We start from the raw sequence: 26668 nt of genomic DNA on the forward strand, positions 1-26668 counted from the left end.
CCAGTGTGACCACTCTATATCCCACTGTTCCCCAGTGTGTCCCCTCTATACCCCACTGTTCCCCAGTGTGTCCCCATCTATACCCCACTGTTCCCCAGTGTGTCCCCTCTATACCCCACTGTTCCCCAGTGTGTTCCCTCCATACCCCACTGTTCCCCAGTGTGTCCCCTCTATACCCCACTGTTCCCCAGTGTGTCCCCTCTATACCCCACTGTTCCCCAGTGTGTCCCCATCTATACCCCACTGTTCCCCAGTGTGTCCCCTCTATACCCCACTATTCCCCAGTGTGTCCCCTCTATACCCCACTATTCCCCAGTGTGTCCCCTCTATACCCCACTGTACCCCAGTGTGTCCCCTCTATACCCCATTATTCCCCAGTGTGTCCCCTCCATACCCCACTGTTCCCCAGTGTGTCCCCTCTATACCCCACTGTTCCCCAGTGTGTCCCCTCTGTACCGCACTATTCCCCAGTGTGTCCCCTCTATACCCCACTGTACCCCAGTGTGTCCCCTCTATACCCCATTATTCACCAGTGTGTCCCCTCCATACCCCACTGTTCCCCAGTGTGTCCCCTCTGTACCCCACCATTCCCCAGTGTGTCCCCTCTATACCCCACTATTCCCCAGTGTGTCCCCTCTATACCCCACTATTCCCCAGTGTGTCCCCTCTATACCCCACTATTCCCCAGTGTGAACCCTCTATATCCCACTATTCCCCAGTGTGACCCCTCTATATCCCACTATTCCCCAGTGTGTCCCCTCTATACCCCACTATTCCCCAGTGTATCCCCTCAATATCCCACTATTCCCCAGTGTGTCCCCTCTCTACCCCACTGTTCCCCAGTGTATCCCCTCAATACCCCACTATTCCCCAGTGTGTCCCCTCTATACCCCACTGTTCCCCAGTGTATCCCCTCTATACCCCACTATTCCCCAGTGTGTCCCCTCTATACCCCATTATTCCCCAGTGTGTCCCCTCCATACCCCACTGTTCCCCAGTGTGTTCCCTCTGTACCCCACCATTCCCCAGTGTGTCCCCTCTATACCCCACTATTCCCCAGTGTATCCCCTCAATATCCCACTATTCCCCAGTGTATCCCCTCAATACCCCACTATTCCCCAGTGTGTCCCCTCTATACCCCACTATTCCCCAGTGTGTCCCCTCTATACCCCACTATTCCCCAGTGTATCCCCTCAATATCCCACTATTCCCCAGTGTGTCCCCTCTCTACCCCACTGTTCCCCAGTGTATCCCCTCAATACCCCACTATTCCCCAGTGTGTCCCCTCTATACCCCACTGTTCCCCAGTGTATCCCCTCTATACCCCACTATTCCCCAGTGTGTCCCCTGTATACCCCACTGTTCCCCAGTGTGTCCCCTCCCTACCCCACTGTTCCCCAGTGTATCCCCTCAATACCCCACTATTCCCCAGTGTGTCCCCTCTATACCCCACTGTTCCCCAGTGTATCCCCTCTATACCCCACTGTTCCCCAGTGTGTCCCCTCCATATCCCACTGTTCCCCAGTGTGTCCCCTCCATATCCCACTATTCCCCAGTGTGTCCCCTCTCTACCCCACTGTTCCCCAGTGTATCCCCTCAATACCCCACTGTTCCCCAGTGTGTCCCCTCTATACCCCACTATTCCCCAGTGTGTCCCCTCTGTACCCCACTATTCCCCAGTGTGTCCCCTCTATATCCCACTGTTCCCCAGTGTGTCCCCCTCTATACCCCACTATTCCCCAGTGTGTCCCCTCCATATCCCACTATTCCCCAGTGTATCCACTCTGTACCCCACTATTCCCCAGTGTGTCCCCTCTATACCTCACTATTCCCCAGTGTGTCCCCTCTATACCCCACTGTACCCCAGTGTGTCCCCTCTATACCTCACTATTCCCCAGTGTGTCCCCTCTATACCCCACTATTCCCCAGTGTGTCCCCTCTATATCCCACTGTTCCCCAGTGTGTCCCCTCTATACCCCACTGTTCCCCAGTGTGTCCCCTCTATACCCCACTATTCCCCAGTGTGTCCCCTCTATACCCCACTATTCCACAGTGTCTCCCCTCTATATCCCACTATTCCCCCGTGTGTCCCCTCTATACCCCACTATTCCTAAGTGTCTCCTCTCTATACCCCACTATTCCCCAGTGTGTCCCCTCTATACCCCACTATTCCCCAGTGTGTCCCCTCTATACCCCACTATTCCCCAGTGTGTCCCCTCTATACCCCACTATTCCCCAGTGTGACCCCTCTATATCCCACTATTCCTAAGTGTCTCCTCTCTATACCCCACTATTCCCCAGTGTGTCCCCTCTATACCCCACTATTCCTAAGTGTCTCCTCTCTATACCCCACTATTCCCCAGTGTGTCCCCTCTATACCCCACTATTCCCCAGTGTGTCCCCTCAATACCCCACTATTCCCCAGTGTGTCCCCTCTATATTCCACTATTCCCCAGTGTGACCACTCTATATCCCACTGTTCCCCAGTGTGTCCCCTCTATACCCCACTGTTCCCCAGTGTGTTCCCTCCATACCCCACTGTTCCCCAGTGTGTCCCCTCTATACCCCACTGTTCCCCAGTGTGTCCCCTCTATACCCCACTGTTCCCCAGTGTGTCCCCATCTATACCCCACTGTTCCCCAGTGTGTCCCCTCTATACCCCACTATTCCCCAGTGTGTCCCCTCTATACCCCACTATTCCCCAGTGTGTCCCCTCTATACCCCACTGTACCCCAGTGTGTCCCCTCTATACCCCATTATTCCCCAGTGTGTCCCCTCCATACCCCACTGTTCCCCAGTGTGTCCCCTCTATACCCCACTGTTCCCCAGTGTGTCCCCTCTATACCCCACTATTCCCCAGTGTGTCCCCTCTATACCCCACTGTACCCCAGTGTGTCCCCTCTATACCCCATTATTCCCCAGTGTGTACCCTCCATACCCCACTGTTCCCCAGTGTGTCCCCTCTGTACCCCACCATTCCCCAGTGTGTCCCCTCTATACCCCACTATTCCCCAGTGTGTCCCCTCTATACCCCACTATTCCCCAGTGTGTCCCCTCTATACCCCACTATTCCCCAGTGTGAACCCTCTATATCCCACTATTCCCCAGTGTGACCCCTCTATATCCCACTATTCCCCAGTGTGTCCCCTCTATACCCCACTATTCCCCAGTGTCTCCCCTCAATATCCCACTATTCCCCAGTGTGTCCCCTCTATACCCCACTGTTCCCCAGTGTATCCCCTCAATACCCCACTATTCCCCAGTGTGTCCCCTCTATACCCCACTGTTCCCCAGTGTGTCCCCTCTCTACCCCACTGTTCCCCAGTGTATCCCCTCAATACCCCACTATTCCCCAGTGTGTCCCCTCTATACCCCACTGTTCCCCAGTGTATCCCCTCTATACCCCACTGTTCCCCAGTGTGTCCCCTCCATATCCCACTGTTCCCCAGTGTGTCCCCTCCATATCCCACTATTCCCCAGTGTATCCCCTCTATATCCCACTGTTCCCCAGTGTGTCCCCCTCTATACCCCACTATTCCCCAGTGTGTCCCCTCCATATCCCACTATTCCCCAGTGTATCCCCTCTGTACCCCACTATTCCCCAGTGTGTCCCCTCTATACCCCACTATTCCCCAGTGTGTCCCCTCTATACCCCACTATTCCCCAGTGTGTCCCCTCTATACCCCACGATTCCCCAGTGTGTCCCCTCTATACCCCACTATTCCCCAGTGTGACCCCTCTATATCCCACTATTCCTAAGTGTCTCCTCTCTATACCCCACTATTCCCCAGTGTGTCCCCTCTATACCCCACTATTCCTAAGTGTCTCCTCTCTATACCCCACTATTCCCCAGTGTGTCCCCTCTATACCCCACTATTCCCCAGTGTATCCCCTCAATACCCCACTATTCCCCAGTGTGTCCCCTCTATATTCCACTATTCCCCAGTGTGACCACTCTATATCCCACTGTTCCCCAGTGTGTCCCCTCTATACCCCACTGTTCCCCAGTGTGTCCCCATCTATACCCCACTGTTCCCCAGTGTGTCCCCTCTATACCCCACTGTTCCCCAGTGTGTCCCCATCTATACCCCACTGTTCCCCAGTGTGTCCGCTCTATACCCCACTGTTCCCCAGTGTGTCCCCTCTATACCCCACTATTCCCCAGTGTGTCCCCTCTATACCCCACTATTCCCCAGTGTGTCCCCTCTATACCCCACTGTACCCCAGTGTGTCCCCTCCATACCCCATTATTCCCCAGTGTGTCCCCTCCATACCCCACTGTTCCCCAGTGTGTCCCCTCTATACCCCACTGTACCCCAGTGTGTCCCCTCTATACCCCATTATTCCCCAGTGTGTCCCCTCCATACCCCACTGTTCCCCAGTGTGTCCCCTCTGTACCCCACCATTCCCCAGTGTGTCCCCTCTATACCCCACTATTCCCCAGTGTGTCCCCTCTATACCCCACTATTCCCCAGTGTGTCCCCTCTATACCCCACTATTCCCCAGTGTGAACCCTCTATATCCCACTATTCCCCAGTGTGACCCCTCTATATCCCACTATTCCCCAGTGTGTCCCCTCTATACCCCACTATTCCCCAGTGTCTCCCCTCAATATCCCACTATTCCCCAGTGTGTCCCCTCTATACCCCACTGTTCCCCAGTGTATCCCCTCAATACCCCACTATTCCCCAGTGTGTCCCCTCTATACCCCACTGTTCCCCAGTGTGTCCCCTCTCTACCCCACTGTTCCCCAGTGTATCCCCTCAATACCCCACTATTCCCCAGTGTGTCCCCTCTACACCCCACTGTTCCCCAGTGTATCCCCTCTATACCCCACTGTTCCCCAGTGTGTCCCCTCCATATCCCACTGTTCCCCAGTGTGTCCCCTCCATATCCCACTATTCCCCAGTGTATCCCCTTTATATCCCACTGTTCCCCAGTGTGTCCCCTCTATACCCCACTATTCCCCAGTGTGAACCCTCTATATCCCACTATTCCCCAGTGTGACCCCTCTCTACCCCACTGTTCCCCAGTGTATCCCCTCAATACCCCACTGTTCCCCAGTGTGTCCCCTCTATACCCCACTATTCCCCAGTGTGTCCCCTCTGTACCCCACTATTCCCCAGTGTGTCCCCTCTATACCCCACTATTCCCTAGTGTGTCCCCTCTATACCCCACTATTCCCCAGTGTGTCCCCTCTATACCCCACTATTCCTAAGTGTCTCCCCTCTATACCCCACTATTCCCCAGTGTGTCCCCTCTGTACCCCACTGTACCCCAGTGTGTCCCCTCTATATCCCACTGTTCCCCAGTGTGTCCCCCTCTATACCCCACTATTCCCCAGTGTGTCCCCTCCATATCCCACTATTCCCCAGTGTATCCCCTCTATACCCCACTATTCCCCAGTGTGTCCCCTCTATACCCCACTATTCCCCAGTGTGTCCCCTCTATACCCCACTATTCCCCAGTGTGTCCCCTCTCTACCCCACTATTCCCCAGTGTGTCCCCTCTATACCCCACTATTCCCCAGTGTGTCCCCTCTATACCCCACTATTCCCCAGTGTGTCCCCTCTATACCCCACTATTCCTAAGTGTCTCCTCTCTATACCCCACTATTCCCCAGTGTGTCCCCTCTATACCCCACTATTCCCCAGTGTGTCCCCTCTATACCCCACTATTCCCCAGTGTGTCCCCTCTATACCCCACTATTCCCCAGTGTGTCCCCTCTATATCCCACTATTCCTAAGTGTCTCCTCTCGAAACCCCACTATTCCCCAGTGTGTCCCCTCTATACCCCACTATTCCCCAATGTGTCCCCTCTATATCCCACTACTCCCCAGTGTGTCCCCTCTATACCCCACTATTCCCCAGTGTGTCCCCTCTATACCCCACTATTCCCCAGTGTATCCCCTCTATACCCCACTATTCCCCAGTGTGTCCCCTCTATACCCCACTATTCCTAAGTGTCTCCTCTCTATACCCCACTATTCCCCAGTGTGTCCCCTCTATACCCCACTATTCCCCAGTGTGTCCCCTCTATATTCCACTATTCCCCAGTGTGTCCCCTCTATACCCCACTATTCCTAAGTGTCTCCTCTCTATACCCCACTATTCCCCAGTGTGACCACTCTGTATCCCACTATTCCCCAGTGTGTCCCCTCTATATCCCACTGTTCCCCAGTGTGTCCCCTCTATACCCCACTGTTCCCCAGTGTGTCCCCTCTATACCCCACTGTTCCCCAGTGTGTCCCCATCTATACCCCACTGTTCCCCAGTGTGTCCCCTCTATACCCCACTGTTCCCCAGTGTGTCCCCTCTGTACCCCACTATTCCCCAGTGTGTCCCCTCTATATCCCACTATTCCCCAGTGTGTCCCCTCTATACCCCACTAATCCCCAGTGTGTCCCCTCTATACCCCACTGTACCCCAGTGTGTCCCCTCTATACCCCATTATTCCCCAGTGTGTCCCCTCCATACCCCACTGTTCCCCAGTGTGTCCCCTCTATACCCCACTGTACCCCAGTGTGTCCCCTCTATACCCCACTATTCCCCAGTGTGTCCCCTCCATACCCCACTGTTCCCCAGTGTGTCCCCTCTATAACCCAGTATTCCCCAGTGTGTCCCCTCTATACCCCACTATTCCCCAGTGTGTCCCCTCCATACCCCACTATTCCCCAGTGTGACCCCTCTATATCCCACTATTCCCCAGTGTGTCCCCTCTATACCCCACTATTCCCCAGTGTATCCCCTCAATATCCCACTATTCCCCAGTGTGTCCCCTCTCTACCCCACTGTTCCCCAGTGTACCCCCTCAATACCCCACTATTCCCCAGTGTGTCCCCTCTATACCCCACTGTTCCCCAGTGTATCCCCTCTATACCCCACTATTCCCCAGTGTGTCACCTCTATACCCCACTATTCCCCAGTGTATCCCCTCTATACCCCACTGTTCCCCAGTGTGTCCCCTCTCTACCCCACTGTTCCCCAGTGTATCCCCTCAATACCCCACTATTCCCCAGTGTGTCCCCTCTATACCCCACTGTTCCCCAGTGTATCCCCTCTATACCCCACTATTCCCCAGTGTGTCACCTCTATACCCCACTATTCCCCAGTGTGTCCCCTCTGTACCCCACTATTCCCCAGTGTGTCCCCTCTATACCCCACTATTCCCCAGTGTGTCCCCTCTGTACCCCACTATTCCCCAATGTGTCCCCTCTATACCCCACTGTTCCCCAGTGTATCCCCTCTATACCCCACTGTTCCCCAGTGTGTCCCCTCCATATCCCACTGTTCCCCAGTGTGTCCCCTCCATATCCCACTATTCCCCAGTGTGTCCCCTCTCTACCCCACTGTTCCCCAGTGTATCCCCTCAATACCCCACTATTCCCCAGTGTGTCCCCTCTATACCCCACTGTTCCCCAGTGTGTCCCCTCTATACCCCACTATTCCCCAGTGTGTCCCCTCTGTACCCCACTATTCCCCAGTGTGTCCCCTCTATACCCCACTATTCCCTAGTGTGTCCCCTCTATACCCCACTATTCCCCAGTGTGTCCCCTCTATACCCCACTATTCCTAAGTGTCTCCCCTCTATACCCCACTATTCCCCAGTGTGTCCCCTCTCTACCCCACTGTTCCCCAGTGTATCCCCTCAATACCCCACTATTCCCCAGTGTGTCCCCTCTATATTCCACTATTCCCCAGTGTGTCCCCTCTATACCCCACTGTTCCCCAGTGTATCCCCTCTATATTCCACTATTCCCCAGTGTGTCCCCTCTATATCCCACTGTTCCCCAGTGTGTCCCCTCTATACCCCACTGTTCCCCAGTGTGTCCCCTCTATACCCCACTGTTCCCCAGTGTGTCCCCTCTATACCCCACTATTCCCCAGTGTGTCCCCTCTATACCCCACTATTCCTAAGTGTCTCCTCTCTATACCCCACTATTCCCCAGTGTGACCACTCTGTATCCCACTATTCCCCAGTGTGTCCCCTCTATATCCCACTGTTCCCCAGTGTGTCCCCTCTATACCCCACTGTTCCCCAGTGTGTCCCCTCTATACCCCACTGTTCCCCAGTGTGTCCCCATCTATACCCCACTGTTCCCCAGTGTGTCCCCTCTATACCCCACTGTTCCCCAGTGTGTCCCCTCTGTACCCCACTATTCCCCAGTGTGTCCCCTCTATATCCCACTATTCCCCAGTGTGTCCCCTCTATACCCCACTAATCCCCAGTGTGTCCCCTCTATACCCCACTGTACCCCAGTGTGTCCCCTCTATACCCCATTATTCCCCAGTGTGTCCCCTCCATACCCCACTGTTCCCCAGTGTGTCCCCTCTATACCCCACTGTACCCCAGTGTGTCCCCTCTATACCCCACTATTCCCCAGTGTGTCCCCTCCATACCCCACTGTTCCCCAGTGTGTCCCCTCTATAACCCACTATTCCCCAGTGTGTCCCCTCTATACCCCACTATTCCCCAGTGTGTCCCCTCCATACCCCACTATTCCCCAGTGTGACCCCTCTATATCCCACTATTCCCCAGTGTGTCCCCTCTATACCCCACTATTCCCCAGTGTATCCCCTCAATATCCCACTATTCCCCAGTGTGTCCCCTCTCTACCCCACTGTTCCCCAGTGTACCCCCTCAATACCCCACTATTCCCCAGTGTGTCTCCTCTATACCCCACTGTTCCCCAGTGTATCCCCTCTATACCCCACTATTCCCCAGTGTGTCACCTCTATACCCCACTATTCCCCAGTGTATCCCCTCTATACCCCACTGTTCCCCAGTGTGTCCCCTCTCTACCCCACTGTTCCCCAGTGTATCCCCTCAATACCCCACTATTCCCCAGTGTGTCCCCTCTATACCCCACTGTTCCCCAGTGTATCCCCTCTATACCCCACTATTCCCCAGTGTGTCACCTCTATACCCCACTATTCCCCAGTGTGTCCCCTCTGTACCCCACTATTCCCCAGTGTGTCCCCTCTATACCCCACTATTCCCCAGTGTGTCCCCTCTGTACCCCACTATTCCCCAATGTGTCCCCTCTATACCCCACTGTTCCCCAGTGTATCCCCTCTATACCCCACTGTTCCCCAGTGTGTCCCCTCCATATCCCACTGTTCCCCAGTGTGTCCCCTCCATATCCCACTATTCCCCAGTGTGTCCCCTCTCTACCCCACTGTTCCCCAGTGTATCCCCTCAATACCCCACTATTCCCCAGTGTGTCCCCTCTATACCCCACTGTTCCCCAGTGTGTCCCCTCTATACCCCACTATTCCCCAGTGTGTCCCCTCTGTACCCCACTATTCCCCAGTGTGTCCCCTCTATACCCCACTATTCCCTAGTGTGTCCCCTCTATACCCCACTATTCCCCAGTGTGTCCCCTCTATACCCCACTATTCCTAAGTGTCTCCCCTCTATACCCCACTATTCCCCAGTGTGTCCCCTCTCTACCCCACTGTTCCCCAGTGTATCCCCTCAATACCCCACTATTCCCCAGTGTGTCCCCTCTATATTCCACTATTCCCCAGTGTGTCCCCTCTATACCCCACTGTTCCCCAGTGTATCCCCTCTATATTCCACTATTCCCCAGTGTGTCCCCTCTATATCCCACTGTTCCCCAGTGTGTCCCCTCTATACCCCACTGTTCCCCAGTGTGTCCCCTCTATACCCCACTGTTCCCCAGTGTGTCCCCTCTATACCCCACTATTCCCCAGTGTGTCCCCTCTATACCCCACTATTCCTAAGTGTCTCCCCTCTATACCGCACTATTCCCCAGTGTGTCCCCTCTATACCCCACTATTCCCCAATGTGTCCCCTCTATATCCCACTACTCCCCAGTGTGTCCCCTCTATTCCCCACTATTCCCCAGTGTGTCCCCTCTATACCCCACTATTCCCCAGTGTATCCCCTCTATACCCCACTATTCCCCAGTGTGTCCCCTCTATACCCCACTATTCCTAAGTGTCTCCTCTCTATACCCCACTATTCCCCAGTGTGTCCCCTCTATACCCCACTATTCCCCAGTGTGTCCCCTCTATATTCCACTATTCCCCAGTGTGTCCCCTCTATACCCCACTATTCCTAAGTGTCTCCTCTCTATACCCCACTATTCCCCAGTGTGACCACTCTGTATCCCACTATTCCCCAGTGTGTCCCCTCTATATCCCACTGTTCCCCAGTGTGTCCCCTCTATACCCCACTGTTCCCCAGTGTGTCCCCTCTATACCCCACTGTTCCCCAGTGTGTCCCCATCTATACCCCACTGTTCCCCAGTGTGTCCCCTCTATACCCCACTGTTCCCCAGTGTGTCCCCTCTGTACCCCACTATTCCCCAGTGTGTCCCCTCTATATCCCACTATTCCCCAGTGTGTCCCCTCTATACCCCACTAATCCCCAGTGTGTCCCCTCTATACCCCACTGTACCCCAGTGTGTCCCCTCTATACCCCATTATTCCCCAGTGTGTCCCCTCCATACCCCACTGTTCCCCAGTGTGTCCCCTCTATACCCCACTGTACCCCAGTGTGTCCCCTCTATACCCCACTATTCCCCAGTGTGTCCCCTCCATACCCCACTGTTCCCCAGTGTGTCCCCTCTATACCCCACTATTCCCCAGTGTGTCCCCTCTATACCCCACTATTCCCCAGTGTGTCCCCTCCATACCCCACTATTCCCCAGTGTGACCCCTCTATATCCCACTATTCCCCAGTGTGTCCCCTCTATACCCCACTATTCCCCAGTGTATCCCCTCAATATCCCACTATTCCCCAGTGTGTCCCCTCTCTACCCCACTGTTCCCCAGTGTACCCCCTCAATACCCCACTATTCCCCAGTGTGTCCCCTCTATACCCCACTGTTCCCCAGTGTATCCCCTCTATACCCCACTATTCCCCAGTGTGTCACCTCTATACCCCACTATTCCCCAGTGTGTCCCCTCTATACCCCACTGTTCCCCAGTGTGTCCCCTCTCTACCCCACTGTTCCCCAGTGTATCCCCTCAATACCCCACTATTCCCCAGTGTGTCCCCTCTATACCCCACTGTTCCCCAGTGTATCCCCTCTATACCCCACTATTCCCCAGTGTGTCACCTCTATACCCCACTGTTCCCCAGTGTGTCCCCTCCATATCCCACTGTTCCCCAGTGTGTCCCCTCCATATCCCACTATTCCCCAGTGTGTCCCCTCTCTACCCCACTGTTCCCCAGTGTATCCCCTCAATACCCCACTATTCCCCAGTGTGTCCCCTCTATACCCCACTGTTCCCCAGTGTGTCCCCTCTATACCCCACTATTCCCCAGTGTGTCCCCTCTGTACCCCACTATTCCCCAGTGTGTCCCCTCTATACCCCACTATTCCCTAGTGTGTCCCCTCTATACCCCACTATTCCCCAGTGTGTCCCCTCTATACCCCACTATTCCTAAGTGTCTCCCCTCTATACCCCACTATTCCCCAGTGTGTCCCCTCTCTACCCCACTGTTCCCCAGTGTATCCCCTCAATACCCCACTATTCCCCAGTGTGTCCCCTCTCTACCCCACTGTTCCCCAGTGTATCCCCTCAATACCCCACTATTCCCCAGTGTGTCCCCTCTATACCCCACTGTTCCCCAGTGTGTCCCCTCTATACCCCACTATTCCCCAGTGTGTCCCCTCTGTACCCCACTATTCCCCAGTGTGTCCCCTCTATACCCCACTATTCCCTAGTGTGTCCCCTCTATACCCCACTATTCCCCAGTGTGTCCCCTCTATACCCCACTATTCCTAAGTGTCTCCCCTCTATACCCCACTATTCCCCAGTGTGTCCCCTCTCTACCCCACTGTTCCCCAGTGTATCCCCTCAATACCCCACTATTCCCCAGTGTGTCCCCTCTATATTCCACTATTCCCCAGTGTGTCCCCTCTATACCCCACTGTTCCCCAGTGTATCCCCTCTATATTCCACTATTCCCCAGTGTGTCCCCTCTATATCCCACTATTCCCCAGTGTGTCCCCTCTATACCCCACTGTTCCCCAGTGTATCCCCTCTATATTCCACTATTCCCCAGTGTGTCCCCTCTATACCCCACTGTTCCCCAGTGTGTCCCCTCTATATCCCACTGTTCCCCAGTGTGTCCCCTCTATACCCCACTGTTCCCCAGTGTGTCCCCTCTATACCCCACTATTCCCCAGTGTGTCCCCTCTATACCCCACTGTTCCCCAGTGTGTCCCCTCTCTACCCCACTATTCCCCAGTGTGTCCCCTCTATACCCCATTATTCCCCAGTGTGTCCCCTCTATACCCCACTATTCCCCAGTGTGTCCCCTCTATACCCCACTATTCCCCAGTGTGTCCCCTCTATATCCCACTGTTCCCCAGTGTGTCCCCTCTATACCCCACTATTCCCCAGTGTGTCCCCTCTATATCCCACTATTCCCCAGTGTGTCCCCTCTATACCCCACTATTCCCCAGTGTGTCCCCTCTATACCCCACTGTACCCCAGTGTGTCCCCTCCATATCCCACTGTTCCCCAGTGTGTCCCCCTCTATACCCCACTATTCCCCAGTGTCTCCCCTCCATATCCCACTGTTCCCCAGTGTGTCCCCTCTATACCCCACTGTTCTCCAGTGTGTCCCCTCTATACCCCACTGTACCCCAGTGTGTCCCCTCTATATCCCACTATTCCCCAATGTGACCCCTCTATACCCCACTATTCCCCAGTGTCTCCCCTCCATATCCCACTATTCCCCAGTGTGTCGCCTCTATACCCCACTGTTCCCCAGTGTGTCCCCTCTATACCCCACTGTACCCCAGTGTGTCCCCTCTATATCCCACTATTCCCCAATGTGACCCCTCTATACCCCACTATTCCCCAGTGTCTCCCCTCCATATCCCACTATTCCCCAGTGTCTCCCCTCTATACCCCACTATTCCCCAGTGTCTCCCCTCTATATCCCACTGATCCCCAGTGTGTCCCCTCTATACCCCACTATTCCCCAGTGTGTCCCCTCTATACCCCACTGTACCCCAGTGTGTCCCCTCTATATCCCACTGTACCCCATTGTGTCCCCTCTATATCCCACTGTACCCCAGTGTCTCCCCTCTATACCCCACTATTCCCCAGTGTTTCCCCTCTATATCCCACTGATCCCCAGTGTGTCCCCTCTGTACCCCACTATTCCCCAGTGTGTCCCCTCTATACCCCACTATTCCCCAGTGTGTCCCCTCTATACCCCACTGATCCCCAGTGTCTCCCCTCTATATCCCACTGATCCCCAGTGTGTCCCCTCTGTATCACATTGTTCCCCAGTGTGTCCCTTCTATATATAATCACAAAGATGTAACTTTGACTCACCGGACATTGCTGATCACATCTCATTCCTTGCCAGCCTGACAGACAGGAGCAGGACCCATCGACCGGGCTGCAGGGAGCTGCGTTGTCACACTGGCAGGTGCCATTGCACCCAGGGCCCCATTTCCCCTGCGGACAGGGAGTAGTGCAGTCCGGCCCAGTCCAACCTGGAGCAAAGAAAGACGGAGCCAGGTTACGTGCATCACATGACCCAATCACAGGGCAGGCCATTTTGAGGCAAAGCAGCAAACCCAGATCTATGTGGTTGCTATGGGCCCAGCCTCCCTTTGCTGTCGATCCCACCTGACCCCCGCATCTGTCTCCCTTTTGAGCTGTCAGCTTGGCTCAGTGGGTAGCACTCTCGCCTCTGAGTTGCGAGTTCGAGTCCCACCTCATCTTGAGCCCACAATCCAGGCAAGTGAGAGAGTGAGGCCACAGTAATAATAACACCATTAAATTAATACTACACATAACGCCACGACCTTCGACCCCAGTATTGATGTATTTTCTCAACCTCAGACTCGCTGGATCCCTCCGACCCCCCGACCCCCGACCCCCCGATTCAGAGACCAATTGGACCAGATGTTCCTCGGACTTTTTTTTTTGCTTCAGTATTTCTGCATCATTTTATTTTGCTTGCTGTCCGTTTTTTTTTGTTGTTTGCGCTGAGCCAAGGCTGGCACCCAATCATCGGAGACACTTTAATCAGATCACCCCTTAATCGTCTACACTCGAGGGAATACAAGCCCAGTCTGTGCAACCTGCCCTCGTAATTTAACCCTTTTAGCCCCGGTATCATTCTGATGAATCTGCTCTGCGCCCCCTCCAAGGCCGATATATCCTTCCCAGTGCCCAGAACTGAACGCATTCTCTCCCGGTATGGGCCAACCAGAGCCTTATACAACTGGCAAATAATTCTTTTTTTGTACCTAGCTTTTAGTGATTGGGCCCTTGAGTCCCTCTGCTCCTCCCCAGTTTCCAGCTTCCCGCCATTTAGCAAATACTCTGATCTATCATCTCAAAGCGGGCGACCTCACACTCGCCCACACTGAACTCCATCTGCCACTATTTTGCCCACTTGTTAATCTATCAATGAAAGATCGGGGCATACCTGTGGCACACTGGCAGAGCCCATCAGCGGACGAGCAGGAGATGGCATTCTCACACTGGCATCTCAACGAGCAGTTCAGCCCGTAGCTCCAGGGCGGGCACTGATCGGAGCAGTGTTTATTCTGCGGAGAGAGAACAGTTTATTCGAAGGGCTGGCACGCAGCGATCGCAAAAACGGGATGGGGTCTGTCTGTCCCCCTCGTTCAGGGACTCCCCACAACTCCGTGATCCCATGAATTTATAGAACAATTTCCAGTGAGCTGGCAGGTACAGCACGGGTTAGATACAGAGTAAAGCTCCCTCTACACTGTCCCGTCAAACACTCCCAGGGCAGGTACAGCACGGGTTAGATACAGAGTAAAGCTCACTCTACACTGACCCATCAAACACTCCCAGGGCAGGTACAGGGTTAGATACAGAGTAAAGCTCCCTCTACACTGTCCCATCAAACACTCCCAGGGCAGGTACAGGGTTAGATACAGAGTAAAGCTCCCTCTACACTGTCCCATCAAACACTCCCAGGGCAGGTACAGGGTTAGATACAGAGTAAAGCTCCCTCTACACTGTCCCATCTTCTGAAGATCACTCGCGGTGAAAGCTCGAGCAACATGGACTCGTGGTGCGGGAGCTGCCATTTGCTTCACAACTGCTGGGCTCCGATGAAGTCGCTCGGCCATCTTGCACTGTCTCGGTGAGCTTGTCAATCTGCAGCTTGATTGGGGGGTTGTTATGTGCTGCGTCTCCTCTGCTCCCTTGGACCTCAGTCCACTTTGGAGCGTTGGTGAGGTCGTCCCGCAGGACAGGGGCTGGTCCCAGGCATGAAAGGCCAAATCTTTCTAACCCACTGTGCTGTCTGGTTTCTCCTCCCCCTCCCGAACGTCTATCACATGTCTAACCGACTGACCCCCACCCCCCGCCCCTCTCTCCATGGCACCAAGGATCTTACCATATATCCTGGAGCACAGATACATTGTCCCGTCTCTGGGTCGCAGCTCCCTCCGTTCAGGCAGAGGCATGGGTTCACGCAGCCCACCCCATAGAACCTGGGGGGGCAGCTCTCGTTACAAAAGGGCCCAGACCAGCCAGCTTGGCAGGTACAGTCTCCCGTGACTGGGTGGCAACTGGGGAGGAGACACAAGGTCAGGAGAAGGTCAACGACTAACGATACCGAGCCACATAAGGAGATATTAGGACAGGTGACCAAAAGCTTGGTCAAAGAGGTAGGTTTTAAGGAGCGTCATAAAGGAGGGGAGAGAGGCGGAGAGGTTTAGGGAGGGAATTCCAGAGCTTAGGGCCCAGGCGGCTGAAGGCACGGCCGCCAATGGTGGAGCGATGGAAATCGGGGATGCGCAAGAGGCCAGAATTGGAGGAGCGCAGAGATCTCGGAGGGTTGTGGGGCTGGAGGAAGTTACAGAGATAGGGAGAGGGCGAGGGCCATGGAGGGAGTTGTACATGATGAGAATTTTAAAATCGAGGCGTTCCCGGACTGGGAGCCAATGTAGGTCAGCGAGCACAGGGGGGGTGATGGGTGAACGGGACTCGGTGCGAGTTAGGATACGGGGGCAGCAGAGTTTTGGATGAGCTCAAGTTTAGGGAGGGCGGGAGATGGGAGGCCGGGCAGGAGACGGTTGGAATAGTCAAGTCTGGAGGGAACAGAGGCACGGATGAGGATTTCAGCAGCAGATGAGCTGAGGCAGGGGGCGGAGACGGGCGATGTTACAGAGGTGGAAGTAGGGTGTGGCCTGCAAGAATTTGAAACAAAAAGTTGACATGAATAGTCTACTATCAACGAGATCTCAATACCTTGGCCCTTCATCTGAGAGAACCTTACGGGTACCATGGCTGAATGTTATTTTTTTTCCAAAACTAGGGGGCCATAAATATAAGAGAGTCACTAATAAATCCAATAAGGAATTCAGGAGAAACTTCTTTACCCAGAGAGTGATGAGAATGTGGAACTCGCTCCCACATGGAGTGGTTGAGGTGAATAGTGTAGATGGATTTAAGGGGACGCTCGATAAACACATGAGGGAGAAAGGAATAGAAGGATAGGGGGAGAGGGTGAGATGGAGTAAGGAGGGAGGAGGCTCGTGTGGAGCATAAACACCAGCATAGACCAGATGGGCCGAATGGCCTGTTTCTGTGCTGTAAATTCTATTTAATTCTTAATGGCGAGAGACTGTGGAAGAGCAGAGAGATTTGGAGGTCCATGCACAGAAATCATTTAAAGCTAGTGAATAGGTACAAATAAATAATCAAAAATGGAATGGTGGTCTTTATCTGGAGGGGGGCTGGAATACAAAGGGGGGAGGAGGTGATGTTTCAGTTGTACAGAGTCCTGGTCAGACCCCATCTGGAGAGACTGCGTTCAGTTCTGGGCACCGCACCTCAGGAAGGATATATCGGCCTTGGAGGGGGTGCAGAGCAGATTCACCAGAATGATAACCGGGGCTAAAAGGGTTAAATTACGAGGACAGGTCGCACAGACTGGGCTTGTATTCCCTCGAGTGTAGAAGATTAAGGGGTGATCTAATCGAGGGGTTTAAGATGATTAAAGGATTTGATAGGGTCGAGAGAGAGAAACTATTTCCTCTGGTGGGGGGAGTCCAGGATAAGGGGGCATAACCTTAAAATTAGAGCCAGGCCGTTCAGGGGTGATGTCAGGAAGCGTTTCTTCACACAAAGGGGAGTGGGAATCTGGAACTCTCTCCCCCAAAAAGCTGTGGAGACTGGGGATTAATTGGAGCTTTCAAGACTGAGATCGATCGATTTTTGTTGAGTGAGGGTCTCGAGGGAAAGGGAGCAAAGGCGGGTAAAGAAAGAAAGATTTGCATTTCTGTCGCGCCTTTCACGACCTGAGGACGTCCCAAAGCGCTTTACAGCCAATTAGGTACTTTTTTGAAGTGTGGTCACTGTTGTAATGTAGGAAACACGGCAGTTAATTTGCGCACAGCAAGATCCCACAAACAGCAATGTGATAATGACCAGATCATCTGTTTTTTAGTGATGTTGGTCGAGGGATAAATATCGGCCCCAGGACAACTCCCCTGCTTTTCTTCCAATAGTGGCCGTGGGATCCTTTACATCCACCTGAGAGGGGCAGACGGGGCCCTCGGTTTAACATCTCATCCGAAAGACGGCACCTCCAACAGTGCAGCACTCCCTCAGCACTGGCACTGGGAGTGTCGGCCTGGATTATGGGGCTCCAGTCTCTGGAGTGGGGGCTCGAACCCACGACCTTCTGACTCAAAGGGAAGAGAGAGCGACCCACTGGAGCAAATGGAGTTGAGGTCCAGATCTGCTATGATCTGATAGAATGGCGGAAGAGGCCCGAGGGGCCGAACGGCCTCCTCCTCCTCCTGTTCCTGTGTGATGGACAGAAATGCTTCCGTTTTCCCGTGGCGCGTATGGGGGACTCGAATGCTCGTGCGCTCGCCAACGATCCCCCGCCCCGCTGCCCTCGCGCACCCACCTCTGAGTGTGGGCAGGGTCGCAGGGGCACTGCATGTTGCAGTCATGGCCGAATAGCCCCTGCTGGCACATCCTCTCCTCACAGCGACTGCCCTGAAAGCCGGACTCGCAGAGGCACACTCCGTCAATGTGCATGCACTTGGCCTTGTTCAGGCAGTCGCAGTTCTGGCCGCAGTTAACCCCGTACTTGCCAAACGGACAATCCTCCTGACACCTAATGATGGGCGGGGAGAGAGCATTGGTCAGTCCGTGCCATTGTTACAATCACCATTATACAATATGACCCTCCCCCCTTCCATGCCCCCTCGTCCCCCGTCCTCTCCTGAAGGCGTTGGTGTACGGGTTACACCCGGTGCCTTGCCCAACTATTTGACTGCAGAAGGCATCACTTGCATGCTTTACCGCATGGCACAGTCGCTGGATGGTTATCGGGGAGGTGGGGAGGAGGTGGTGGCATGGCTGCATGCTTCCCCTTCCTAATCCAAGGGGGTCGCTGAGGGCGCCTTGTAGCACCCCCCCTCCCCGATTTACACCCCCCTCCCTCCCCCAGGCCACTGGAGGAGCAGGGTCTGTTTCACAGAAGTCCCCATTCTCACCCTGCCCAAACCCCCATTCTCCCCTTGCCCAAACCCCCATTCTCCCCTTGACCAAACCCCCATTCTCCCCTTGCCCAAACCCCCATTCTCCCCTTGCCCAAACCCCCATTCTCCCCTTGCCCAAACCCCCATTCTCCCCTTGCCAAAACCCCCATTCTCCCCTTGCCCAAACCCCCATTCTCCCCTTGCCCAAACCCCCATTCTCCCCTTGACCAAACCCCCATTCTGACCCTGCCCAAACCCCCATCCTCCCCTTGTCCAAACCCCCATTCTCACCCTGCCCAAACCCCCATTCTCCCCTTGTCCAAACCCCCATTCTCCCCTTGCCCAAACCCCCATTCTCCCCTTGCCCAAACCCCCATTCTCCCCTTGCCCAAACCCCCATTCTCCCCTTGCCCAAACCCCCATTCTCACCCTGCCCAAACCCCCATTCTCCCCTTGCCCAAACCCCCATTCTCACCCTGCCCAAACCCCCATTCTCCCCTTGTCCAAACCCCCATTCTCACCCTGCCCAAACCCCCATTCTCCCCTTGTCCAAACCCCCATTCTCCCCTTGCCCAAACCCCCATTCTCCCCTTGCCCAAACCCCCATTCTCCCCTTGTCCAAACCCCCATTCTCCCCTTGCCCAAACCCCCATTCTCACCCTGCCCAAACCCCCATTCTCACCCTGCCCAAACCCCCATTCTCACCCTGCCCAAACCCCCATTCTCCCCTTGACCAAACCCCCATTCTCACCCTGCCCAAACCCCCATTCTCCCCTTGACCAAACCCCCATTCTCCCCTTGCCCAAATCCCCATTCTCCCCTTGCCCAAACCCCCATTCTTTCCCTGCCAGTCGATACCTTCTAGAGAGGAGGGGCATATTAAGGGAGGGGAAAGGGGGTCAGAGTCAGTACATGGAGTGAACCTCACCTTTCTCCTGTGTACCCAGCGGTACACTGGCATCGTCCCGAGGTACGATCGCACTGCCCCTCGTTGTGGCAGTGACACTGTTGGGTACAGTTCACCCCGAACCTATCCTGGGGACAGGGGAGGGTGCAAACCGAGCCCTGGGCCCATCCACAGGGGAAAGATAAAACAAATGGTATTAGATTTAAGAGCATGTAGAGTGGGAGTTAACGAGGGGAGGGAGAGGGTAAGGAATAAAAGGGCGAAATAATAGTAAGTGTGAAATAACAGTGAGTGTGAAATAATAGTGAGTGTGAAATAACAGTGTGTCAAATAACAGTGAGCGTGATATAATAGTAAATGTGATATAACCATGAGTGTGATATAAGAGAGAGTGTGATAACAGCAAGTGTGATATAAGAGAGAGTGTGATAACAGCAAGTGTGATATAAGAGAGAGTGTGATAACAGCAAGTGTGATATAAGAGGGAGTGTGATATAAGAGAGTGTGATATAAGAGGGAGTGTGATAACAGCAAGTGTGATATAAGAGAAAGTGTGATATAAGAGAGAGTGTGATATAAGAGAGAGTGTGATATAAGAGGGAGTGTGATATGACAGCGAGTGTGATATAACAGCGAGTGTGATATAAGAGAGAGTGTGATATAAGAGAGAGTGTGATATAAGAGAGAGTGTGATAACAGCAAGTGTGATATAACAGCGAGTGTGATATAAGAGAGAGTGTGATATAAGAGAGAGTGTGATATAAGAGAGTGTGATATAACAGAGTGTGATATAAAAGGGAGTGTGATATGACAGCGAGTGTGATATAACAGCGAGTGTGATATAAGAGAGAGTGTGATATAAGAGAGAGTGTGATAACAGCAAGTGTGATATAACAGCGAGTGTGATATAAGAGAAAGTGTGATATAAGAGGGAGTGTGATATAACAGCAAGTGTGATATAAGAGAGAGTGTGATATAACAGCGAGTGTGATATCAGCGAGTGTGATATAAGAGGGAGTGTGATATAAGAGAGTATGATATAAGAGGGAGTGTGATATAAGAGGGAGTGTGATATGACAGCGAGTGTGATATAACAGCGAGTGTGATATAAGAGGGAGTGTGATATGACAGCGAGTGTGATATAAGAGAGAGTGTGATATAAGAGAGAGTGTGATATAAGAGAGTATGATATAAGAGGGAGTGTGATATGACAGCGAGTGTGATATAAGAGAGAGTGTGATATAAGAGAGTATGATATAAGAGGGAGTGTGATATAAGAGGGAGTGTGATATGACAGCGAGTGTGATATAACAGCGAGTGTGATATAAGAGGGAGTGTGATATGACAGCGAGTGTGATATAAGAGAGAGTGTGATATAAGAGAGAGTGTGATATAAGAGGGAGTGTGAAATAACAGCGAGTGTGATATAAGAGAGAGTGTGATATAAGAGAGTATGATATAAGAGGGAGTGTGATATAAGAGGGAGTGTGATATGACAGCGAGTGTGATATAACAGCGAGTGTGATATAAGAGAGAGTGTGATATAACAGCGAGTGTGATATAAGAGAGAGTGTGATATAAGAGAGTGTGATATAAGAGGGAGTGTGATATAAGAGGGAGTGTGATATGACAGCGAGTGTGATATAACAGCGAGTGTGATATAAGAGGGAGTGTGATATAAGAGGGAGTGTGATATAAGAGAGAGTGTGATATAAGAGGAAGTGTGATATGACAGCGAGTGTGATATAAGAGAGAGTGTGATATAAGAGGGAGTGTGATATAAGAGAGAGTGTGATATAAGATGGAGTGTGATATGACAGCGAGTGTGATATAACAGCGAGTGTGATATAAGAGAGAGTGTGATATAAGAGGGAGTGTGATATAAGAGGGAGTGTGATATGACAGCGAGTGTGATATAACAGCGAGTGTGATATAAGAGGGAGTGTGATATAAGAGAGAGTGTGATATAAGAGGGAGTGTGATATGACAGCGAGTGTGATATAAGAGAGAGTGTGATATAAGAGAGAGTGTGATATCAGAGAGAGTGTGATATAAGAGAGAGTGTGATATAAGAGAGAGTGTGATATGAGAGGGAGTGTGATATGAGAGAGTGTGTGATATAAGAGAGAGTGTGATATAAGAGGGAGTGTGATATAAGAGGGAGATTGAGCTGAGCTGAGCTGCCAAATCCCAGTCATTATTTTGATCTGTCTCCTGCTGCACCCTCTCAGTTTCAAAACGGTCCACCCTCAGGGGTGAGGGGTCAGTGACATCAGGACGGTGTGACCCTCAGGGGTGAGGGGTCAGTGACATCAGGACTGTGTGACCCTCAGGGGTGAGGGGTCAGTGACATCAGGACTGTGCGACCCTCAGGGGTGAGGGGTCAGTGACATCAGGACGGTGTGACCCTCAGGGGTGAGGGGTCAGTGACATCAGGACTGTGTGACCCTCAGGGGTGAGGGGTCAGTGACATCAGGACTGTGCGACCCTCAGGGGTGAGGGGTCAGTGACATCAGGACTGTGTGACCATCAGGGGTGAGGGGTCAGTGACATCAGGACTGTGTGACCCTAAGGGGTGAGGGGTCAGTGGCATCAGGACTGTGCGACCCTCAGGGGTGAGGGGTCAGTGACATCAGGACTGTGTGACCATCAGGGGTGAGGGGTCAGTGACATCAGGACTGTGCGACCCTCAGGGGTGAGGGGTCAGTGACATCGGGACTGTGCGACCCTCAGGGGTGAGGGGTCAGTGACATCGGGACTGTGCGACCCTCAGGGGTGAGGGGTCAGTGACATCGGGACTGTGCGACCCTCAGGGGTGAGGGGTCAGTGACATCGGGACTGTGCGACCCTCAGGGGTGAGGGGTCAGTGACATCGGGACTGTGCGACCCTCAGGGGTGAGGGGTCAGTGACAACCGAATCGTGTGACCCTCAGGGGAGAGGGGTCAGTGAATCAGGATTGTGTGACCCTCAGGGGTGAGGGGTCAGTGACATCGGCACTGTGTGAACCTAAGGCCTGGGTGCGCAGGCCAACGAACCCACCAGTCCCAGCGGAGAGAGACCCCTAGACTGGGAGACCCTCACACCTGCGAGGCCGAGAGGTGGTGGTTTACACGGGTGGGTCTGATGCAGTATATCCTGGGATTAAAAAAATCCTCGGGGTGAAGCAGAGCGGGAATTAAAATCTGAAATCTGAGGCGTGAAAACTCGAAATGAAACCCCAGTGAGTTAGGTTAGGTTACAAACGATGGCGGCATGCTGCGAAGGAGGCCAATTGATGCATTATTAAGCCCCCCTCCCCCCGCGAGTGTGATATAAGAGAGAGTGTGATATAAGAGAGAGTGTGATATAAGAGGGAGTGTGAAATAACAGCGAGTGTGATATAAGAGAGAGTGTGATATAAGAGAGTGTGATATAAGAGGGAGTGTGATATAAGAGGGAGTGTGATATGACAGCGAGTGTGATATAACAGCGAGTGTGATATAAGAGGGAGTGTGATATAAGAGGGAGTGTGATATAAGAGAGAGTGTGATATAAGAGGAAGTGTGATATGACAGCGAGTGTGATATAAGAGAGAGTGTGATATAAGAGGGAGTGTGATATAAGAGAGAGTGTGATATAAGATGGAGTGTGATATGACAGCGAGTGTGATATAACAGCGAGTGTGATATAAGAGAGAGTGTGATATAAGAGGGAGTGTGATATAAGAGGGAGTGTGATATGACAGCGAGTGTGATATAACAGCGAGTGTGATATAAGAGGGAGTGTGATATAAGAGGGAGTGTGATATAAGAGGAAGTGTGATATAAGAGAGAGTGTGATATAAGAGGGAGTGTGATATGACAGCGAGTGTGATATAAGAGAGAGTGTGATATAAGAGAGAGTGTGATATCAGAGAGAGTGTGATATAAGAGAGAGTGTGATATAAGAGAGAGTGTGATATGAGAGGGAGTGTGATATGAGAGAGTGTGTGATATAAGAGAGAGTGTGATATAAGAGGGAGTGTGATATAAGAGGGAGATTGAGCTGAGCTGAGCTGCCAAATCCCAGTCATTATTTTGATCTGTCTCCTGCTGCACCCTCTCAGTTTCAAAACGGTCCACCCTCAGGGGTGAGGGGTCAGTGACATCAGGACGGTGTGACCCTCAGGGGTGAGGGGTCAGTGACATCAGGACGGTGTGACCCTCAGGGGTGAGGGGTCAGTGACATCAGGACTGTGTGACCCTCAGGGGTGAGGGGTCAGTGACATCAGGACTGTGCGACCCTCAGGGGTGAGGGGTCAGTGACATCAGGACGGTGTGACCCTCAGGGGTGAGGGGTCAGTGACATCAGGACTGTGTGACCCTCAGGGGTGAGGGGTCAGTGACATCAGGACTGTGCGACCCTCAGGGGTGAGGGGTCAGTGACATCAGGACTGTGTGACCATCAGGGGTGAGGGGTCAGTGACATCAGGACTGTGTGACCCTAAGGGGTGAGGGGTCAGTGGCATCAGGACTGTGCGACCCTCAGGGGTGAGGGGTCAGTGACATCAGGACTGTGTGACCATCAGGGGTGAGGGGTCAGTGACATCAGGACTGTGCGACCCTCAGGGGTGAGGGGTCAGTGACATCGGGACTGTGCGACCCTCAGGGGTGAGGGGTCAGTGACATCGGGACTGTGCGACCCTCAGGGGTGAGGGGTCAGTGACATCGGGACTGTGCGACCCTCAGGGGTGAGGGGTCAGTGACATCGGGACTGTGCGACCCTCAGGGGTGAGGGGTCAGTGACATCGGGACTGTGCGACCCTCAGGGGTGAGGGGTCAGTGACAACCGAATCGTGTGACCCTCAGGGGAGAGGGGTCAGTGAATCAGGATTGTGTGACCCTCAGGGGTGAGGGGTCAGTGACATCGGCACTGTGTGAACCTAAGGCCTGGGTGCGCAGGCCAACGAACCCACCAGTCCCAGCGGAGAGAGACCCCTAGACTGGGAGACCCTCACACCTGCGAGGCCGAGAGGTGGTGGTTTACACGGGTGGGTCTGATGCAGTATATCCTGGGATTAAAAAAATCCTCGGGGTGAAGCAGAGCGGGAATTAAAATCTGAAATCTGAGGCGTGAAAACTCGAAATGAAACCCCAGTGAGTTAGGTTAGGTTACAAACGATGGCGGCATGCTGCGAAGGAGGCCAATTGATGCATTATTAAGCCCCCCTCCCCCCGCGAGTGTGATATAAGAGAGAGTGTGATATAAGAGAGAGTGTGATATAAGAGGGAGTGTGAAATAACAGCGAGTGTGATATAAGAGAGAGTGTGATATAAGAGAGTGTGATATAAGAGGGAGTGTGATATAAGAGGGAGTGTGATATGACAGCGAGTGTGATATAACAGCGAGTGTGATATAAGAGGGAGTGTGATATAAGAGGGAGTGTGATATAAGAGAGAGTGTGATATAAGAGGAAGTGTGATATGACAGCGAGTGTGATATAAGAGAGAGTGTGATATAAGAGGGAGTGTGATATAAGAGAGAGTGTGATATAAGATGGAGTGTGATATGACAGCGAGTGTGATATAACAGCGAGTGTGATATAAGAGAGAGTGTGATATAAGAGGGAGTGTGATATAAGAGGGAGTGTGATATGACAGCGAGTGTGATATAACAGCGAGTGTGATATAAGAGGGAGTGTGATATAAGAGGGAGTGTGATATAAGAGGAAGTGTGATATAAGAGAGAGTGTGATATAAGAGGGAGTGTGATATGACAGCGAGTGTGATATAAGAGAGAGTGTGATATAAGAGAGAGTGTGATATCAGAGAGAGTGTGATATAAGAGAGAGTGTGATATAAGAGAGAGTGTGATATGAGAGGGAGTGTGATATGAGAGAGTGTGTGATATAAGAGAGAGTGTGATATAAGAGGGAGTGTGATATAAGAGGGAGATTGAGCTGAGCTGAGCTGCCAAATCCCAGTCATTATTTTGATCTGTCTCCTGCTGCACCCTCTCAGTTTCAAAACGGTCCACCCTCAGGGGTGAGGGGTCAGTGACATCAGGACGGTGTGACCCTCAGGGGTGAGGGGTCAGTGACATCAGGACGGTGTGACCCTCAGGGGTGAGGGGTCAGTGACATCAGGACTGTGTGACCCTCAGGGGTGAGGGGTCAGTGACATCAGGACTGTGCGACCCTCAGGGGTGAGGGGTCAGTGACATCAGGACGGTGTGACCCTCAGGGGTGAGGGGTCAGTGACATCAGGACTGTGTGACCCTCAGGGGTGAGGGGTCAGTGACATCAGGACTGTGCGACCCTCAGGGGTGAGGGGTCAGTGACATCAGGACTGTGTGACCATCAGGGGTGAGGGGTCAGTGACATCAGGACTGTGTGACCCTAAGGGGTGAGGGGTCAGTGGCATCAGGACTGTGCGACCCTCAGGGGTGAGGGGTCAGTGACATCAGGACTGTGTGACCATCAGGGGTGAGGGGTCAGTGACATCAGGACTGTGCGACCCTCAGGGGTGAGGGGTCAGTGACATCGGGACTGTGCGACCCTCAGGGGTGAGGGGTCAGTGACATCGGGACTGTGCGACCCTCAGGGGTGAGGGGTCAGTGACATCGGGACTGTGCGACCCTCAGGGGTGAGGGGTCAGTGACATCGGGACTGTGCGACCCTCAGGGGTGAGGGGTCAGTGACATCGGGACTGTGCGACCCTCAGGGGTGAGGGGTCAGTGACAACCGAATCGTGTGACCCTCAGGGGAGAGGGGTCAGTGAATCAGGATTGTGTGACCCTCAGGGGTGAGGGGTCAGTGACATCGGCACTGTGTGAACCTAAGGCCTGGGTGCGCAGGCCAACGAACCCACCAGTCCCAGCGGAGAGAGACCCCTAGACTGGGAGACCCTCACACCTGCGAGGCCGAGAGGTGGTGGTTTACACGGGTGGGTCTGATGCAGTATATCCTGGGATTAAAAAAATCCTCGGGGTGAAGCAGAGCGGGAATTAAAATCTGAAATCTGAGGCGTGAAAACTCGAAATGAAACCCCAGTGAGTTAGGTTAGGTTACAAACGATGGCGGCATGCTGCGAAGGAGGCCAATTGATGCATTATTAAGCCCCCCTCCCCCCGCCTCCGGCCCCCCGTCCTGGTAACTCACCGTCCAGCCCGCTGGGCAAAGGCACGGCCCCCCTGAAGGGTGACAGTCGCCGCCATTTTGACAGGGGCAGCGGACGCCGCACGATCTCTTCCCGCCCGATTCCGGACAGCGGTGCTCGCAGCTGAGGGAGAACAAAAAAACAACTAGGCCTCAGG

The 26668-nt window shown here is 53.3% G+C and overlaps 1 protein-coding gene across 2 annotated transcripts in view; it reads right to left on the reverse strand.

The window, feature by feature from the left end:
• Positions 1 to 26668, reverse strand: part of LOC137306715 (multiple epidermal growth factor-like domains protein 10) — a 196256-nt gene that overhangs the window by 65590 nt on the left and 103998 nt on the right. For both annotated transcript variants that reach the window (XM_067976074.1, XM_067976075.1), the window contains exons 7-12: positions 26514 to 26634; positions 19417 to 19553; positions 17909 to 18121; positions 15383 to 15557; positions 14438 to 14558; positions 13330 to 13493 (exon numbers count right to left, since the gene is read on the reverse strand). In XM_067976074.1, the coding sequence (XP_067832175.1) occupies positions 13330 to 13493; positions 14438 to 14558; positions 15383 to 15557; positions 17909 to 18121; positions 19417 to 19553; positions 26514 to 26634 (931 nt within the window). The remainder of the gene's footprint in view (positions 1 to 13329; positions 13494 to 14437; positions 14559 to 15382; positions 15558 to 17908; positions 18122 to 19416; positions 19554 to 26513; positions 26635 to 26668) is intronic.

The sequence above is a fragment of the Heptranchias perlo genome, chromosome 44 (assembly GCF_035084215.1).
Source record: "Heptranchias perlo isolate sHepPer1 chromosome 44, sHepPer1.hap1, whole genome shotgun sequence".
Taxonomy (NCBI): Eukaryota; Metazoa; Chordata; class Chondrichthyes; order Hexanchiformes; family Hexanchidae; genus Heptranchias; species Heptranchias perlo.